Source organism: Podarcis liolepis (assembly GCF_965112155.1).
Source record: "Podarcis liolepis genome assembly, chromosome: 3".
NCBI lineage: Eukaryota > Metazoa > Chordata > Lepidosauria > Squamata > Lacertidae > Podarcis > Podarcis liolepis.
In genome coordinates, this window is record NC_139557.1 from 18,569,229 (window position 1) to 18,589,133 (window position 19,905).

The window sequence follows — 19,905 nt, forward strand, 5'->3', positions numbered from 1 at the left end:
CCCCCGGCTTTCTCCAAGCAATTTTAGACTGTGTCTGCGTCCACTTCTCCTCTTCCCGGAGACAGAGCTTGTTGCAGCAGGAGGGGGAGACACCTGTGACTCTTCAGCAGCCTGGCTCATCTCTGCCTCTTGACCTCCCTCGTCCCACTTGCCTTCTTCAGCTTCTACCTCTGATTCTAGACTTCTCTCTGCCACTAAGCCCTGTCGTGTCCATCTACTTATACCCTGTCCATCTGGCCAGGCCTCCCCAGCCGCTCTGGGCAGCTCTCAACAGGATATTAAAAGCACAATAAGGCATCAAACATTAAAAACTTCCCTAAACAGGGCTGCCTTCAGATGTCTTCTAAAAGTCAGAAAGTTGTTTATTTCCTTGACATCTCTTGATAGTTCTGCCATCCACAGAGATGCTGACATAAGAGAGGACTTTCTCTGTAGCTGCCCCTAAATTGTGGAATTCAGTTCCCACAGAAGTGCATCTAGCACCTTTGTTGCACAGGTTTCACTGTATCCTGAAGTCTTTATTGATGGCTCACTATAGTGTGGCTCCTCCCTCGAAAAGCATGGTATCAACCCTAAAGCACTATTGGAAAGGTGCAGAGGGGAAAAGATGATACATTTTCTAGATATGATGCTTTGATCACACAATGACTGCTGAAGGAAAAAAACCAGCTGCAGACATGAGTGCAGTAACAACTTGTAGACATTTTATCGTATCACCAAACAAGGTAAAGAAGAGTCTATATGCTTCCTATATATTTCATTTCTGCTCCCACCTCTAAAATCCACTGCTGTTTTTAGCACACTTTTCACCTGTGAAGAGTCAACAAAAGAAACGTAGCCTACTGATCTATGAGCTAGTGTTTAGCAGTTCAATGTTTCTTTAGGTCTGATCTTGCTTCTTCTCGATTATAAAATAAAATTTAAACAAGGTCCCATTTTGCCTCTCAGCAGGCAAAACGAGTGTCAGGTCTGGGTGATATAGGCATAGCTGCACCTGCCTGGTCTTTCGCTGCTACAGAGCTCTTAAAGGAATGGATCTGTCTAGTTTGCCTAGTTACCATTGTGTTCCTGAAACCTTGCGTGTCTCCAGTAAGGGCTACTTTATTCTTCATTGAGAATGGGGCTCTTTATAGTAAGAGTGCTAAAGCTAAATAGAAATCAGAAATCGGGTTTATGCTGTACAAACGTCCTCGGCATTGTTTTCCATACAATAGAGAGTCTCAGCTTTGCGATTCTCTCAGGCTACTACCAAGAGGCGGCTTATTAGCTCTCTTCTATTCTTCCTGCTGCTCTCCTACAGCAGCCTATAAGAGGCTCTTCTTGAAGCCTCTTCTACTTTTTCCTGCCCATGAGGACCAGCTTTCTACTTCTCCGATCACTTCTCACTACCTGCTTAATGGCATTTACCTGATCTGTCTTCTCACAGCAAGATCCAATTAGCCCTGTTAAACTCTCTCCGTCGACTCAAGTCCTTCCTAAAGAGGTATACACACTCACACGGACTCTCCACGTCAAGCACAGTCATGTCTACCCAAAGCAGGCAAAAAACAATAATCAGATAGCTATGCTGGCCCATTGAAAGGGCTGGGGGAATCAGAGCCAATGGTAACATAACACCTTTATTAAGAAAAAAGACTAAAAAGTTACAGAACAGGCAAAAACCATTCAAATTCAATTAAAGATTTGATGATAAATGATCACATGAGGCTTTGCTAATTAAAATGGATTGTTTCAGACGAACCATAATTTGGCATTTCAAAACCAGGCACACAATTTATGGGTAAATATTCTCGTTGACATACAGATCCAGTCTTTGAAATGGTAATTGCAATGCCTCTTCATGCCATCTGATAAGTATAGTTGATATCCTATTGGTGAGTTATGAAGACTCACCTTCAAAAAGAAAAGAGGGGGCGGGGAGAAAAGGCCCTGGATAATGTACCAACAAGATTTATTAGTGCTAATTTAAAAGCGAACTGAACTGTATATGCATCAATGGCATCACAGTCTATACAGCCTGAACACCATTTATTCCGATGTCAGTAACACTGAGATGTTAGAGATGTGATTTTCTTAGTACAGGCTTTATGCATAATTTCTCAGTATGCCCTCATATAGAAAGGTTTTGGAAGGAAATCCTGGGCTAAATTCAAGAAGTAACAGGATTATGATATTTGTCAGGAGTGTAAAGAGATTTTGGTTGGGTCATATAAAAGAAGACATAGGAGCAGTGACCTTGAAACACATTCTTCATTTACTAGCAGTAGCATGAATGTGTATCCCATTTTACTGGAAGACCAACTGTTTCAGAACGGCTCAAAAATTAATTAAATTAAAAGGGATGCTCCATCATTAATAAAGTGAACTTATTTCTCAAGGGGGGCTGTTTTAGAAATCAATATTTTTAAAAATAATGTATTTATTGAGAGCATTTTTACCCCACCTTCATGTTGTAAAAAGAAACTCCTACAATGTGGTTTAAAGTAATCCTTCAGCATCATTCAGATGATGTGTGTACAAAGCCATTGGCAGGCATTCTCCTCTGAAGTTTAAAATTAGAATATAATATAGAAAACAGAATAGAGTAGACTACCTGAGGTGTTTTCACCCTTTTATAAGAACTGCAACTTTAAGAACTGGTGCCTGAGCTCGCTTTCCTCACCCCTTCCCTACTTGTCCCCTTTTTCTTATATGTCATGTCTTTTAGATTATAAGCCTAAAGGCACGGACTGCCTTTTTAAAGCTGATTTTAGAGGGGTTTTTCAGCTAAAGAACAAAATAAAATACTTTAGATTAAATTAAATAATTTTATAATGATTCCACGCATGTGGATTTAAATATTTTATGCAAAAACATAGCCTAAGAAGGATATTTATTAATGCAGAGTCCGCTTGCTATTGAAATGATTAAAAACTGTCTGGCGCATGACATATATTTTGTATAAATGCAATAGGCACTGTGTTGGAAAAGCAAATGTTTGTATCCACACAAAGTTATATTGCTGTAGATCAGGGGTCAGCAACCTTTTTCAGTCATGGGTCTACCGTCCCTCAGATCATGTGGTGGGCCAGACTATATTTTGGGAGGGAAATGAACAAATTCCTATGCCCCACAAACAACCCAGAGATGCATTTTAAATAAAAGGACACATTCTACTCATGTAAAAACACACTGTTTCCCGGACCGTCCGTGGGCCTGATTGAGAAGGTGATTGGGCTCGCGGGCCTTAGGTTGCCTACCCCTGATGTAGATCCTTTTCCACATTTCAGATTGACCCTTGAATATGTGTAGCATATAAATAAATGCTAATTATTACTAGTCTGGGTTATTTTGAGTCTGGGACTTGGAAAAAGATTCAGTGGCAGGTTACCATAGTCATCAAATCTTCCATGTCCTGATGTAACAATCTGTGGTGGAAAGCGGAGGCGATGGAGTCTCCCACATTAAGTAACCCTTCCACATAATGTACTAATTCTAATTCATTACAGCTTAATAAAAGTGTAATTGTGCATTTGAAGGTCAGCTAAATTAAATCATATGTTAATAAATCTTAAAAATAAAGCACCAATTACTACATTTCCAGGTGTTCATGGAAGCCTAGTTTCCTTTGGGAAATACCCTACAGAACCGCTTTCCTGTTTTCAATACAGAAATGAAGAAGGTGTCAGTCATCCAGGAAAAATGTTGTATTTATGAGTGAGAGTTCTTAGTTTGTCTCAAGCAGAATTTAATGTTGGCAAATGTTTGTTCAGGTAGCAGCAGAGCTTTCATAAGCAACAGAAGTCTGAGCAGGTTCTAAAAGTCACATTCAGCCACTTGTTTGTTTATAAAGAGTAACAGGTTGTTTGAAAGGATGAGAAGAAATAGCCTAAACCTAAACTAAGTATGAAACGAGCTTGCAAGCGTGTGGAAAAAGATAATATTATAGGGAAGTGAGATTTAAAAGCAACTATTTGACACACACTAACAAGAGTATTTTGACATATTTTCAAGTTTTGTTTTGGGGGTTTTTAGGAGTTATCAGGTGGGGAGGGGAGGGAAACTGAAAAAAGGAGGTGACCTTGAGCGCTAGCTGGGCTTCTGATAGAAAAAAATTGCAGAGGCATTTCTTGTTGAAAAACAGCCATGCACGCACAAAAACCCCTCTTGGATCAAATAACCTTCACTAGGGACGCTGGTGGCACTGTGGGTTAAAACACTGAGACTAGGACTTGCTGATCAGAAGGTCGGCGGTTTGAATCCCCGCGACGGGGTGAGCGCCCATTGCTCGGTCCCTGCTCCTGCCAACCTAGCAGTTCGAAAGCTCGTCAAAGTGCAAGTAGATAAATAGGTACCGCTCTGGCGGGAAGGTAAATGGCGTTTCCGTGATCTGCTCTGGTTCACCAGAAGCGGCTTACTCATGCTGGCCACATGACCCGGAAGCTGGACGCCGGCTCCCTTGGCCAATAAAGCGAGATGAGCACCGCAACCCCAGAGTCAGTCACGACTGGACCTAATGGTCAGGGGTCCCTTTACCTTTACCTTTAGTCAATAGGTCTAGGCTACTCTAGAGCAAAATATACATCAGGAGGCTTGGTTTGGTCACAATCGAGTACAGTTGTACCTTGGAAGTCAAACAGAAGTTTGACTTCCAAAAAGTTTGGAAACCAAAGTGTGGCTTCTGATTGGCTGCAGGAAGCTCCTGCAGCCAATCAGAAGCCGTGGAAGCCCCGTCAGATGTTCAGCTTCCAAAAATAGTTCACAAACCGGAACACTCACTTCCGGGTTTGCGGCATTCGGGAGCCAAAATGTTTGAGAACTAAGCCATTCGAAAACCAAGGTACAACTCTATACGCTTCCTACACTAAACACATTAGATAGAAAATGAGCCAACATAGCCAATAGAGGGCTGCAAAAATTTGTGTCCCAGCTTTTTTTAGACTCATCTACGCATGTTCTATCTGAAACCAAAGAGGCACATTGGTTGTCAGATGTGAACTGTTTTTTCAGCTCTTCTACCCCACTAAATAACTGGGACTGTGTCAGAGCTGCCTTGGTGCATTGCCAGCCACGCCACTCCTCTCAAATAGTGAGATAACTATCCCCCCCCCAAAAAAAAAGCCTGGTTCTCTGAATAAATATGACACAAAATGGCTTCCATAGCCATTGCTTTTCAGCACTGGTGTCCAAACTGCAGTTCTGTGGCCCCACTGAAATAACTACTGCATAGCTACTGCAGAGGAGATGATTTAGGAACCGCTACTCAGAGGGCAAAATGGAAGTGAGAGCTGGACCATAAAGAAGGCTGATCACCGAAGAATTGATGCTTTTGAATTATGGTGCTGGAGGAGACTCTTGAGAGTCCCCTGGACTGCAAGAAGATCAAACCTCTCCATTCTGAAGGAAATCAGCCATGAGTTCTCACTGGAAGGACAGATCCTGAAGCTGAGGCTCCAACACTTTGGCCACCTGATGAGAAGAGAAGACTCCCTGGAAAAGACCCTGATGTTGGGAAAGATGGAGGGCACAAGGAGAAGGGGACGATAAAGGACGAGATGGTTGGACAGTGTTCTCGAAGCTACCAGCATGAGTTTGACCAAACTGCGGAAGGCAGTGGAAGACAGGAGTGCCTGGCGTGCTCTGGTCCATGGGGTCATGAAGAGTCGGACACGACTAAACGACTAAACAACAACAACAACAACTCAGAGGGCAAAAGCCCTCAAATCATTGCAGCTACAAGCTGAAAGTTTCCTTATTAAGTTGAGCTTTGGTCATTGCATTTTAAGTGTATGTGCAAACATCTAAGGTTTGCCTGTCATATTCTTATGAGTGGTCCCATTCTCCCTCCCTTGATCTGGAAAAAGAACAGACCTCCACACTTCCCCTTAGCAAGCAGCCTGAGAATCTTTACCAAAGTAATGGAGAGTTGTGTTCCAGACATTTTGCTGCATACCACCCAAAATGGCCTGCATGTGTACAGGCAAAGACCTGTTTTGTATTTTCAGACCTGTCCTGAATTTACCTTTTAAGAATGGGTAGGCTGTAGACACCGTTATTAAGTTCTGTCCCTAAAGAGTCCTGTTGTTTTGACATGTCATCCAAAGATAAACAAGATAATGTGCTGAACTTGATTAGCAATGAAGTACAATTCTAGGCTTGGCTGTTCATTCTTCTACTCAACCTGGGAAGTTCTCAGGCTGATTAGATGGGCAAGCAGTGACACCCAAATCTCCTTCTGTGCACCATCTACATGGAGATGATGCACATAAGTACCTACCTCAGTAGTTACTACTCACCCAGGAAGTCATCTGTGTGCTCTTTTTGTGAAAATGGATACATCCAAGAAGGAAAATAGTATCACCAATGGTAAGAAAGAAATGGGAAAGGGAAATTACAAGAGGAGAGGTTTCTATAGGTTGCTGGAAAATGTTTGAAGCTGGAGGGTTTATTTGTGGCTCTTATTTTTGACTACAGTGGTACCTCTGGTTACGTACTTAATTCGTTCCGGAGGTCCGTTCTTAACCTGAAACTGTTCTTAACTTGAAGCACCACTTTAGCTAATGGGGCCTCCCGCTGCTGCCGTGCGATTTCTGTTCTCATCCTGAAGCAAAGTTCTTAACCCGAGGTACTATTTCTGGGTTAGCGGAGTCTGTAACCTGAAGCGGATGTAACCTGAGGTACCACTGTATGTGGATTCTGCTCACTTGGACTTTGGTTCCCTCCCACTTGGCCCTTGGAGTTTTGGTGAGATTAGAATCCGTCTGGACTTAAAAAGATTCCCCTTCTCAGTTTTAGTGCCAGTTTTCTCTGGTCTCACAGCTTAGCTTCTCACCACCTGCCACACCAACCAGTTTCTTGTGCATATTCAGGGAAAGGGGAATACCCTTGTGCATATTCAGGGGAATATACTCATAATTTATTATTTATACCACCGCCCACCTGGCTGGAATGCGAAGGAAGGAAGGAGAGGTCTTTCCTTCCCTTGCTCCTTGTAGACTATGGGAAGCAGAGGAGAAACCTCTTCTTACCTCTGACCCATCATGTACTTTTGTGGGTCCCTACCTTACCCCAGCAAGAATTTGGCATGGTGTATTATGTCATCATTGTTTGCACAATGAAAATTGGTTGCATTCTTGGCACTCCTAGGATCCAATCTCGTCAGTAGACAACATAGTACTAAAACAACCATCTTCCTTTTTCACTGCAGTTTTAGTAACCCTGCCATTAAAATAAATAATACATTGATTAAAATCTTACTGTTGAAACGCAGCAAAAATTCTAGTTGTTACTTTCAACAATAAAATATAATAGGCAAGATCTCTTAATGTGTTACTCTTCCCAATTTTCTCCTCATATTGTATCAACTTTCCTTATGCCCTTCCATTTGTTGGTGAGTCATTTGTCCTCTTTTCTTTCATAAACAACCTTAATGAATGTGGTGACCTTTCCAAACCAGATGGCGAAGCTATTTAAAACCCATTCCCTCAATGATGGAAAAACTGCCATCTACTGAAAACTAAGAGTGGCTACTGTGGCATCTGCCATTCATCCTTTATATTGTTTTCAAGTTTCATTTCTGTATTTGCTTGCTGGTTTATTTCAAAGGTGATCTGTTTGCAAACTTTATTTCAGCATTTCTTCAGGTCAGCATAGAATGACATACAAGATCATTAGACACTGCAGTACTGAGTTGGCTCCTTCATGTGAATGTCTAGTCTTCTACAGCAGACTGTGATAGATTTTCTTTGTAGAATAAAGGAACATTATTTTGCTTCCCATTGACAATCACTGGTTGTTTCAAGTGGCAAAATGTTTTCATGTCATACTTGTAACTTTTGTTTCTTTTTTTTAAAAAAAAAGGCAGTTTTAAGACTGCGGCTGATAAAACCTTCCCTTTTCCCCGTCATGCTAGGAAATTATAGGCCTGTTTCCAACTTCCTTTTTTGACCAAGGTAGCTGAGTGCAAAGTGCTTATCAGCTCCAAACGCTTATAGAAAATTAACATCAATTTTGATCGGACTTCTAGCTAGGGTTCAAGGTGGAAATTGCACTAGTTGCCCTGTTGGATAATCTGTAAAAGGTAAAAAAAGAAGAAGTAAAGGACCTCTGGATGGTTGTCCAGTCAAAGGTGACTACAGGGTGCGGTGCTCATCTCACTTTCAGGCCAAGGGAGCTGTTTGTCCACAGACAGCTTTCCGGGTCATGTGGCCAGCATGACTAAGCCGCTTCTGGCGAACCAGAGCAGTGCACGGAAACGTTGTTTACCTTCCCACTGGAGCGGTACCTATTTATCGGCTTGCACTTTGATGTGCTTTCGAATTGCTAGGTTGGCAGGAGTTGGGACTGAACAACGGAAGCTCACCCCATTGCAGAGTTTCAAACCACTGACCTTCTGATTGGCAAGCCCTAGGCTCAGTGGTTTAGACCACAATGCCACCTGCATCCCTTGGATAATCTGTACTGGAAGGGAAGTAGGGATTGGACCATTTATAATTCTCTTGGATGTCTCAGTAGTTATTGATACCATTGTTGTTTCCTGCTTGGCAGGGGGTTGGACTCGATGGCCCTTGTGGTCTCTTCCAACTCTATGATTCTATGATTCATTGGACAGGAGTTGCCAACATGGTAAAAGGTAAAGGGTAAAGGGACCCCTGACCATTAGGTCCAGTCGTGACTGACTCTGGGATTGCAGCGCTCATCTCGCTTTATTGGCTGAGGGAGCCGGTGTAAAGCTTCCGGGTCATGTGGCCAGCATGACTAAGCCGCTTCTGGCGAACCAGAGCAGCGCACGGAAACACCGTTTACCTTCCCGCCGGAATGGTACCTATTTATCTACTTGCACTTTGACGTGCTTTTGAACTGCTAGGTTGGCAGGAGCAGGGACCAAGCAACCGGAGCTCACCCCGTTGCGGGGATTCGAACTGCCGACCTTCTGATTGGTAAGTCCTAGGCTCTGTGGTTTAACCCACACATACCTGTGGGCAAGTAATATGCCCATAGAAGCCTTTCCCACAGGGTTCCCACCACTGAAATGAGTATTGAAAGAAGCATTCTATTCTAGCCAATATAATATATTGGGGTGTAGCTTGGCTGTAAGGTGTGTGTACAGATGTATCCACAAAAGTTTTCTAGTTTGCAAAGATGTCAATGGGCCCAGAAAGGTCAGCGACCCCTGTCTGGACTATGGTAGCTTTCTGGACCACCTGGATAGGCTTGAAGTCAGAAATGCTGTTTTACATTTGTTCCACTCCTACCAGATCAGTAGGTGAAAGGTGATGCCAGCAGCTCTGGACCTTGAGGACTTTCCTAAGAAATTATGCAAAGTTCCATCCCCCTGCGCATGTTCTTTAACATGTGTGTGAAACCACCGGGCAAACTTACTCATGGATCTCGAACATGGTGCCATAAGTGTACTCTATTTCTCCTTTCCTCCAGTAATTGAAACCCCGCACAATCAAAATGGAGATTCTGTTTGCTAGGGGGCATGGCCAACCCAAATTTGGTAGATATGACTGGTCCTGGATGGGGTTGTACTTTCTTGCATGCACCTTGGGAGTGCACCTGAAACTGATAGGTTCATGTTCAGATGTCTAGCCAAGAGGAATGACTAGCGCTTCAGCTGGTGTGCCAGAAAAACAACCAGGCCACTGTAATGTGTGCTTTGATGTTGTATTGCCTTAAATATTGAACTATACTTGATTTGAGGTTGTCTGTCTAATAACGATTTCGAAACTTCAGCTAGTTCAGAACGAAGCAGCTCATCTCTCTCCCCCCCCCCCCGGTACTTGCTGTAGAGATCATGTAAGCATCACTTGGCTTCACCGTTTTCCAGTTTATTTCCAGGCTAAATTCAAGGTGCTGGTTTTATCCTTTAAGCCCCAAATGACGAAGATTTCAGGTTTTAAGGAGAACATATTCTCTACCAGAGCAATGTTGCTTCAGGTGCCACCATCACAGGAGAAAGAATACTAGGAAACAGAAATAGATATTTTTTAGTAGTTCCAGTATGCTGGAATTGCCTCCCCGGAGAATCTCTACAGGCTCCCTCTTCCCCAGTCATTAAGAGATCTGTAAAGATGTTTTTATTCTACCTGACTTTCTGAGAAAAAAGTTTCTTCTTATTTCAATAAGTGATGGACTAGTGGTGCGTGTTTGTAGTTTGTTTTAGGAATTGCTTTAGGAAATATTATGATTTTACTGTAAGTCACTCTGCGGGCTCTGTGACTGAAAAGTAACCTATAATTTTTAATATAAATAAGATGAATAACCCTCCAATTGAAAAATGGCCTAAAAACAGAACAATTATGAATGATTCATCCCTATCTTCCACATGCTGTTATACTTCATGTTTTCAGAGAATAATGCCTTAATTATATTTTTGCAGCAGAATGGTATCAAATAATTTGGTATCCAAAGGATACAATAAATGGTATCCTTTTTAAAAACAGTATAATTTTCCCACCCCTAACTCCATACAGTTTGTAGAGGAGACTTTCTTCCTTTGCTCTTCTGAATGATCCATAGAGCTACTCTTCTATATCAAGTTTTATAATCCACACCCATGGAAATAGACACAACCCATTATATCAGTTCATCACTTGCACCAATGTATATATTGTATATATTAGTACAGACAAATCTAACCCATCATAAAGATGGATTAAAATGAAAGAATGAAAACTGTAAAAATAATCTGAAGCCAGAAATCAAGAATATCTCATAAACTTCCATTTTATACTACTACTACATTTTGTAATACATTTTCCTCAGTTTATGAGGCTCAAGAATACTGCAATCATGCATCAACTTCTGTATGTACCATTATCTGTAATTTTGGGTGACTGGCTGATTTTTTCCCCTACAGAAATATCCAATTTTTTCACAGGATCTTACTTAAAAATCAAGTGCAATGAAGCAGTTTTGTTCCTAAGTGCCAACTTTACCAGTCTTTTCATTTCTTACTAGCTAAAACAAGGTGTTTCACTCATGCTGTGTGCAAAACCTGGGTGTGTTACACACTAGAAATAAGAAATAAGTAAATAAAACATACAGGGCCTAGTTGGGGAAGTGAACATAAAGCCACTTTATATTCAGCCCTGCATATCCTCTCTTCATAAGGCTTTGTTAATTTTATGTTTAAACATTACTGCCTAGGATGAAAGGGAGTAATCTAGTAAAGCAGAAGCAGAAGTACTATACTTCTGTTGGTGGTGATAGGTTTGCTCAGTGCTTTTTTTAAAGAAAAAACCACGAAGTTGTTACAGTAAATGCCACACTTTTAACATGTTTGTGGGGAGAAAGGTTCTGGTGTTGTGTACCCTTGAGTACCCCCAGAAAAAACACGGGGTTTGCTTTTGTCTATGGTTGCAGAGAATGCATTTGGAAAAGCTATACATAAATATTCGTTATAGTTCTGTTCTTGAACTGTCTGGCTCAATTCATGTAGATTTCTAGTATTGTCCTGCCTTGAAGTTGTCCACCAGTTAAACATTCTTCCCATAACTTTTTACTGACAGCCCTTTAAGATAGCACCTATCATAATTTGTTTTGAGCAATGGAGATCTAATGTTCATAGGTACTAAAGGCAAAATAAAATGTAAGGATCCTTCCGGATGGCAGCTTCCCTAGCAAGGAATTATTATTATTATTACCCCACCAATCTGGCTAGGTTTCCCCAGCAACTCTAGGTGGCTCCCAGCAGAATATTAAAAACACTAGAAAACATCAAACGGTAAAAACTTCCCTAAATAGGGCTGCCTTCAGATGTCTTCTAAAAGTCAGGTAGTTGTTTATTTCCTTGACATCTGCTGGGAGGACGTTCCACAGGGCGGGCGCCACTACTGAGAAGGCCGTCTGCCTGGTTCCCTGTAACCTCACTTCTTGCAGTGAGGGAAGGAATAGAGCATTTGCTGGTTGGCTGGCATTATATAGAGAAAGAAGAAAGGAGGGGGCTAAGTTGTTGGCACTGCCCTCGTCCCAACCATTCAAGAGATGGATTCAAAAATATGTCTGTTCTACTGAGAAATGTTCTCATCTCCCCTAGTAGTTGCTCATGCTCCTTAAGGATCTTTGCTGCATATTTTGGTATGAGGCAATGTGAGACTTAGGGGAGCCACTTGGCCAGGAACATTGCTAGGATGCCTTGAGACAATCTTTTTCTGTCTAACCTATTCCCAGAGGGTTCTTTTAAGCCTCATCGGTGTGGGGAAGAGAACCACATCTACTACCCTAGACCTTAGGGGAAAGGAGGGAGAGATGCCCCACAATTGGCTCACACGTTTGTCCTCTTGGAAAGGATTTTGAGCAAATATTTATTGCAAATGCCTAACTTCCGCCTTTCAGGATAGAAAACCTACCAATCTGTAACACTGTTAAAACCAAGTTTGCAACAGATTAACCTCCTCCTCCTCCTTCCAGGAGCAGTGGGATACTGTAAATCAGTGGCGTAGCGTGGGGGGTGCAGGGGGGGGCGCCGCACAGGGCGCAACATCTGGGGGTTAGGGTTAGGGGGCGCAAATCCACGGGTAAAGGGGCGCAAATCCACGGGTTAGGGGGCGCAAATTACTTGCCTTGCCCCTGGTGCTGACAGCCCACGCTACGCCACTGCTGTAAATATAAAAGAGCTGTGGTGTAATTCTAGGGCATGGGTAGGCAAACTAAGGCCAGGGGGCCGGATCCAGCCGCCCACAAGGTTTGAGGGACAGTGGACTGACCCCCTGCTGAAAAAGTTTGCTGACTCTGTTCTAGGGGCAGAGTTGTTGCAACCTAGATGCTCATGATGAACAAATGCATTTTCCAAGAGCCAGGATAGAGCACCATGCCATCATCACTTCCCAGATAACTTTGGTTCTCTGTGGCACAGCAATACAAAGAAATAAATAATTTCCTTTAGAAATAACATCTATACTATGAGTTTGCTGACAGGAGTGAGACCTTGTCAACAATACTTTTTATTAATGCTTTTCTTGTATACTGCTTTGAGGGGTTTATTTTGCAATCAAGCAGTGTGCAAATTTTATGAAATGTATGTATATATGTATGTATTTTATAGATAACAGCCACTGGCTGTATTCCATCTTCTGCTACTGTTTTTGGCCTGCTGGAATAGGGCTGAAGACCTTACCTCACATCAGCTATAAGAGTCCCTTTTCATGATATATATTGAAGCTAATCTTTTTTACATTTGTCATACATTTTCCATTAACTGGATTTTCTTTATGAATGTGGGTTTACTAGCTTCCTTTATTTTATTCCTGTTAATCTTAAAAGTAAATCTATCCTTGGGCCCTTAGGCTTGAATATTTGATTTAATATTTGCATTTGAGGATGAGGAGAGTCTTCAATATAGTCTTGACCTTAACAATTTTGAAAGTCAAAATCTGCATAGCAATGTAATAGCACTCTTGGAAGCTTAAATAACATTGCCTTGGCTCTACAAAGTTTCTTTCAGACACAGTATATATGTAAAATAAAATTGAGAATCTTCTATTGTAGCTTAGAATGCTATTATATTACACTTATTTATAACGTTCAGTGTAATTATCTCAGGACTAGTAGCCCTTACAAAGAATTACCCCATGTTAGCGATTTGCAATGCATCACACACATACCAGGAAAAAAATTAAACTAATTCTCTCACTAATGTGTATAAGTATGAAGTAAACTAAAAGGAAGAGAAAGAATATGGTCATTAGGAAGAGTAAGGGTATTGTTTATTTTTATTTTTTTAACTGCATTTATATAGCCACCCCATAAAAGGAATTTTATGAGATGCTTCCAAAAAAATAAGAGACATATATCACTGAAAGGGTCAGTCTGTAAATTGTACATTATTTAAAAGAAAGGTTTTCACCTGGCACCTACAAGACCATAAAGCAGGCACAGGCAAACTCGGCCCTCCAGATGTTTTGGGACTACAACTTCCATCATCCCTAGCTAATGGGACCAGTGGTCAGGGGTGATGGGAATTGTAGTCCCAAAACATCTGGAAGGCCAAGTTTGCCTATGCCTGCCATAAAGGTTGTGATGGTTGAACATATCTGCTAGTACTGGTTCATATGCAGGTGGCCAGGATGGCTGAAAAAGAGCAGAATCAAGGTGCTGCAATGGCAAAGGCAAAGTCCAGACCTCAACCTCAGTGAAATGCTGTGCATTTCAGAGAACTGTGCACAAACAGATGCCAGCAAACCTCAATGAACTGAAGCAACATTAAAAAATTAAGAAATTGTCCAGTAGCACCTTAGAGACCAACTAAGTTTGTTCTTGGTATAAGCTTTCGTGTGCATGCACACTGCACACAAAAGCTTATACCAAGAACAAACTTAGTTGGTCTCTAAGGTCTCTAAGGTGCTACTGGACAATTTTTTTATATATTTCGACTGTATTAGACCAACACAACTACCTACCTGAATCTGAAACAACATTGTAAAGAAGAATGGGCCAAAATTCATCCACAACAATGTGGGAGATGTACATATAAAGTCCTACAGAAAACAACCACCCATATTTTTCGCTCTATAAGACGCACCAGACCACAAGACGCACCTAGTTTTTGGAGGAGGAAAAAATAATTCTGAATCTCAGAAGCCAGAACAGCAAGAGGGATCGCTGCGCAGTGAAAGCAGCAATCCCTCTTGCTGTTCTGGCTTCTGTGATAGCTGCGCAGCCTGCATTCACTCCATAAGACACACACACATTTCCCCTTACTTTTTAGAAGGGAAAAAGTGAGTCTTATAGAGCAAAAAATACGGTACTTCAAGTTATTGCTGCTAAAGGTGATTCTACAAGCTATTGAATCATAAGGTGCACTTAGTTCTTCACATTTGGATTTTCCATTTTGGCCTTATTTCTGTTAAATACATCACGAGATGGTGTAATATGTCATATGTTGTTGTTCATCTGAGGTTGTATTTCCCTAATTTGAAGACCTGCTAAAGAACAGATAATTGTTATTATGTCTTCCCATGTAAAACCACAAAATTCCAAGAGGGTGCACTTTCTTTTTTCCATGACTGTAGTTCAGTTCTGTGTAGGTAGCAGCAAACAAGGCTTACATTCTGGAATCGCAGAGATAAATGTAGTCTGCCTTCCCTAATTTAGGAGTAGCAAAGTTCTGTGAAAAGGGTATTCTCACAACCTGCCAATAGGTAGGGTTTAGTTGGCTCAGTTCATGAGTGTTAACTGCTTTATGTGCAATATCTCAAGCTGCTTGTTGGCTATAGTTGTCCAGATTTTCTAGTTGTGGGGGTAATTTGCAACATATGACTCCTGCATCTCAGTATTTTGCCTGTTGTGGACTTAAGATCATGACTGAATGGAATCTAGTCACTGATACGTACTTACAATGAGCAATAGCACATAAAAGGTAAAGGTAAAGGGACCCCTGACCATTAGGTCCAGTCGTGGCCGACTCTGGGGTTGCGGCACTCATCTCACTTTATTGGCAGAGGGAGCCAGCATACAGCTTCCGGGTCATGTGGCCAGCATGACTAAGCCGCTTCTGGCAAACCAGAGCAGCGCACGGAAACGCTGTTTACCTTCCCGCCGGAGCGGTACCTATTTATCTACTTGCACTTGACGTGCTTTCGAACTGCTAGGTTGGCAGGAGCTGGGACTGAGCAATTGGAGCTCATCCCGTCGCAGGGATTCAAACCGCCAAGCTTCTGATCGGCAAGTCCTAGGCTCTGTGGTTTAACCCACAGCGCCACCTGCATCCCAATAGCACATAGTATGATCTAATTAATGTTGATAGGTCAGAATATTGATCTAGTGCAGTATTGTCTACTCTGACTAGCTGCAGCTGCCTAGTGTTTTAGGCAGAGTGAGGTCTTCATAATCACCTGCTTCTCTCTGAGAGAGAGAGAGAGAATGCATGGGATTTCATGCACTGAAAGCATGTGCCCTGCCACAGTTACCTTGCTGTCTTGAGTTCTAATTGTGACTGATTACAAGTCATGGACCATCTAATGAACATTGTTCAATTCTAAGCTGTCCAAAATGGGAAAGTGTCAGTTGCTGGAAATAATTCACATACTATACTGCAAAAGACAGCATGAGGATGTGAAAGCTGAATATTTTTCCGCCGGAATTCAGGCAGGTTGCTGACATTTTTGAATTTGAAGAAGAATGTTTGCACTCTAAATATTACTACGAAATCCATAGCTGTGATCCATAGTGCTACTTGACATGCACTCTCTGTGCGTTTTAACATTTCTCCTTTGAAGAGCAAACCCACATGTCTTATCACAAACGGCTTTAGTCGTTCTTCATCATTTCAGGACGAAGCTTGCCATGAGACACAGGGAGTGAGAAAAGCAAGCCTTCATGCAAAACTAGTTGCGTGGGATTTTTTTATCCAGGTCCTATATGTATCTCAGCCGGACCCCATAGTCTCCTTTGACTGGACTTAACCATCCAGGGGTCCTTTTACAGTGGTGCCCCGCAAGACGAATGCCTCGCAAGACGGAAAACTCGCTAGACGAAAGAGTTTTCCGTTTTGGAGGTGCTTCGCAAAATGAATTTCCTATGGGCTTGCTTCGCAAGACGACAATGTCTTGTGAGTTACTGCTGGTTTTTTTCCTCCCCCCGCCTTTTTCTAAGCCGCTAAGCCGCTTATCAGCTGATCCAATCAGCAGATAAGCCGCTAATAGCCGCTAATAGCGCTAATCCGCTAATCCTTCAATGGGCTTGCTTCACAAGACGAAAAAACCGCTAGACGAAGAGAATCACAGAACGGATTCTTTTCGTCTTGCGAGGCACCACTGTACCTTTTTACCTTTTGTGTATGTATGCAATGTATTTATATCAAAAGATATAGAGGTAGTTTCTAAACACAATAGTTTTATCAACACTAAATTAAAACAACATAGAACATGGATCATATTAAAAGGTTGCATCTGCCACTCAGTAGCTGAACTGGTGCTTTGAATTGGTGCATCTTTCTACCAATAGGTTTGGGATCAAGGCGTAAATAAATGTCTATTCTAGCTGCCAAAATTATCCTCAACTTTTTCATTAATGTCTAATTCATGAATTGATTACATATTGGTAAAACATTATCTTATCAGCTAAAGTTTATGGTGCGTCCGATTCATTTTCTTTTCTTTTGTCCTTTCCTTTGATTTTGCTTGCTTCAATACTCTGGAGTTATTTTCTCGGCAGGCAACTTTCTGCAGTACACCTGCTCGCTGCTTTTAGCAGACTGTTGTCTGGATTGTTTAGACTGCCTGGACAGCCTTTCGGCTTTCCCCCCCTGCTTCCCTGATTTAATTCTGAAATCTCTCTCTTTCTCTCTCTCTATTATTTTGATAGTATTAGCAGAAACCATTTAGAATTCTGAATAAGATTAATAAAACGCAGTGGATTAGTTTGAGGAGCTTTAACATAGATAATTTGAAAAATGTGTATACATAACAGTTCTACTTCAAAAGTTGACTTTGTAAACTTATTGCAAAGAAGCTGTGTAGGTAATTAAATATTTGCCTTGGGGAATTATTTGCAGTTAATTAAAATCACAAACTTTCAATGCATACCTGCTTTACAGATTATTAAATTTGGATCAGATGTTAACGACCCAGGTTTCTCGCATATCCCGCATTGATCGTTTTTGGCAGGTTTAGGACGCTGATTCTTTGGCCCGCTGCCCACCACTGGATAAAATTTCATAAACCACAAGTTTATGAAAGTGATGTTTCTGAGTTTGATATACCTGCGGACCTGCACTGCCCAGTTTATTCGCACTGGAAGCAGCTGATTGATCGGCACACTGCTCAGATGTTGTCAGCAGCAGCCAACTGGGGGAGATTGGCATGATGGGATTGCTGAGATCCCACCATGCACTTCTTCCCCCTGCCCATCCAATTAGTGCTGGAAATATCTAAAAAGACTGCAGAACCAGCCAACTAACTTGCACACTCCAAATTTGTTCCTATCACCAATTCACTGGGCAGCAAGGAGGTTTCAATAGGATATTAATGCACCAGGAGAGTTAGACATCTCCATGTGCTCAGTTGGGGTAAGAAGCGTGTGTGAACTTGTGTGGGGAGGAGGCTGTGTTGACCTTTGGATTCATCAGAAGCTCAGTTTAAAACTTGTTCAACAGAGAACCCACTTCAGTTTTATTTATTTTATTTTTATTAGAATCCTCCCAAGATGCCAAAGCTACAGAAGAACATAACCCAATGCCTCATGCAGTCTGTGAACAAGATCAAGCTGACGGTATGCTTTCGATCAAAATATTCCCCAGAATCCTAGTAATTGATCAGATGGGACCACAGAAGTTTTCCTAGCTATAAAAGTCAAGTTTTCCCTCACATGGTTATTGATGCCTCGGGGAAACATCCATAAACTTCAATGAATAGCTGCTGCAACCATTCAATTTGAGTAGCATAATCTCTAATGTAAGCAAAAAAGAAACAGGCCTTCCAGTTAAATTGTTATAACAATATTGATCCAAGGTCATAACGTAACCTCATTGAGTCTTGAGAAGATAATGACTGTAGTTTTCTTTATTTTTTAATAATGCAAGTGTCATTTATTCATTACTGCTTAATAGAATGAATTCTTTACTGGAGAATTTTAGATATATATTTTTTTGATAGCTGATTGGAACTTGGCATCATTCAATATGATCATTATTCTCAATCACAGAAATTCTGAATTTCACTTAGATATGTTCTGATAAGTGGTATGCTTTTCCATTTCTTTTCTGTTTTTATGATTAGTTTTGATTATAAATTGTATGCGCACTTGAGTATCATATTGGTATAATCTTCCAATCGTTATGATGTCAACAGGACACCAAGAGGAATCCACAGAGGTTGAAATGAACACTCAGACAGAATCTCAAGTCTCCTACATGGAAGCAGAAGGTACTTTCTGTACTTTAAGAATGTGAGCAAGACAGGAAAAAACATTCCAAAATGATAAAGGCTACATTTTTAACAAGTTTATTGTACATTTTTGCAACAAACATCTGTTTCTTCAGTTGTCTGGTACCGAATGAGAACAGGAAATAATTAATAGCCTGATGACATCTAAGTGGTCTGTATCAAGGGAAGTAATAGTGCCACTGTATTCTGCTCTGGTCAGACCTCACCTGGAGTACTGTGTCCAGTTCTGGGCACCACAGTTCAAGAAGGACTGACAAACTGGAACGTGTCCAGAGGAGGGCAACCAAAATGGTCAAAGTCCTGGAAACGATGCCTTATGAGGAACGGCTAAGGGAGCTGGGCATGTTTAGCCTGGAGAAGAGGAGGTTAAGGGGTGATATGATGGCCATGTTCAAATATATAAAAGGATGTCATATAGAGGAGGGAGAAAGGTTGTTTTCTGCTGCTCCAGAGAAGCAGACACGGAGCAATGGATCCAAACTACAAGAAAGAAGATTCCACCTAAACATTAGGAAGAACTTCCTGACAGTAAGAGCTGTTCGACAGTGGAATTTGCTGCCAAGGAGTGTGGTGGAGTCTCCTTCTTTGGAGGTCTTGAAGCAGAGGCTTGACAACCATATGTCAGGAGTGCTCTGATGGTGTTTCCTGCTTGGCAGGGGGTTGGACTCGATGGCCCTTGTGGTCTCTTACAACTCTATGATTCTATGATTCTAAGTGAGAGGCTTGAAAGCTGATGTATTCTTCTTGCTAAATCTGTGGATGTTGTTACAGCTTTGTGCTAGATGATTTGGCCCTTACTCTGCCATTTCTTTATTCTCACATATCATGTTATATGCTAGTTACCTTGAAATTAAATATTTTTCTCCTGGAATATTTCTCAGCCTAACTAAACAATGATCTTGAAGAACTTGCATTAAAAACTCAAGTCATCAGTTTCAATGTGACTTACTTTCACAGTTTATGTTCAATATGTTAGCTTTATTTCACTGAGGGTTCTCTTGAATTCATTAGACTGACAATGTCCGTTGAAAAACTG

At 41.4% G+C, this 19,905-nt stretch overlaps 1 protein-coding gene across 9 annotated transcripts in view; it reads left to right on the top strand.

Annotated features, from left to right (window-relative positions):
* The window catches only part of MACROD2 (mono-ADP ribosylhydrolase 2), a 993,596-nt gene that overhangs the window by 902,841 nt on the left and 70,850 nt on the right, over positions 1-19,905 (top strand). For all 9 annotated transcript variants that reach the window (XM_083495642.1, XM_083495644.1, XM_083495646.1 and 6 more), the window contains 2 exons: positions 18,118-18,195; positions 18,774-18,848. In XM_083495642.1, coding sequence (XP_083351768.1) covers positions 18,118-18,195; positions 18,774-18,848 — 153 coding nt within the window. The remainder of the gene's footprint in view (positions 1-18,117; positions 18,196-18,773; positions 18,849-19,905) is intronic.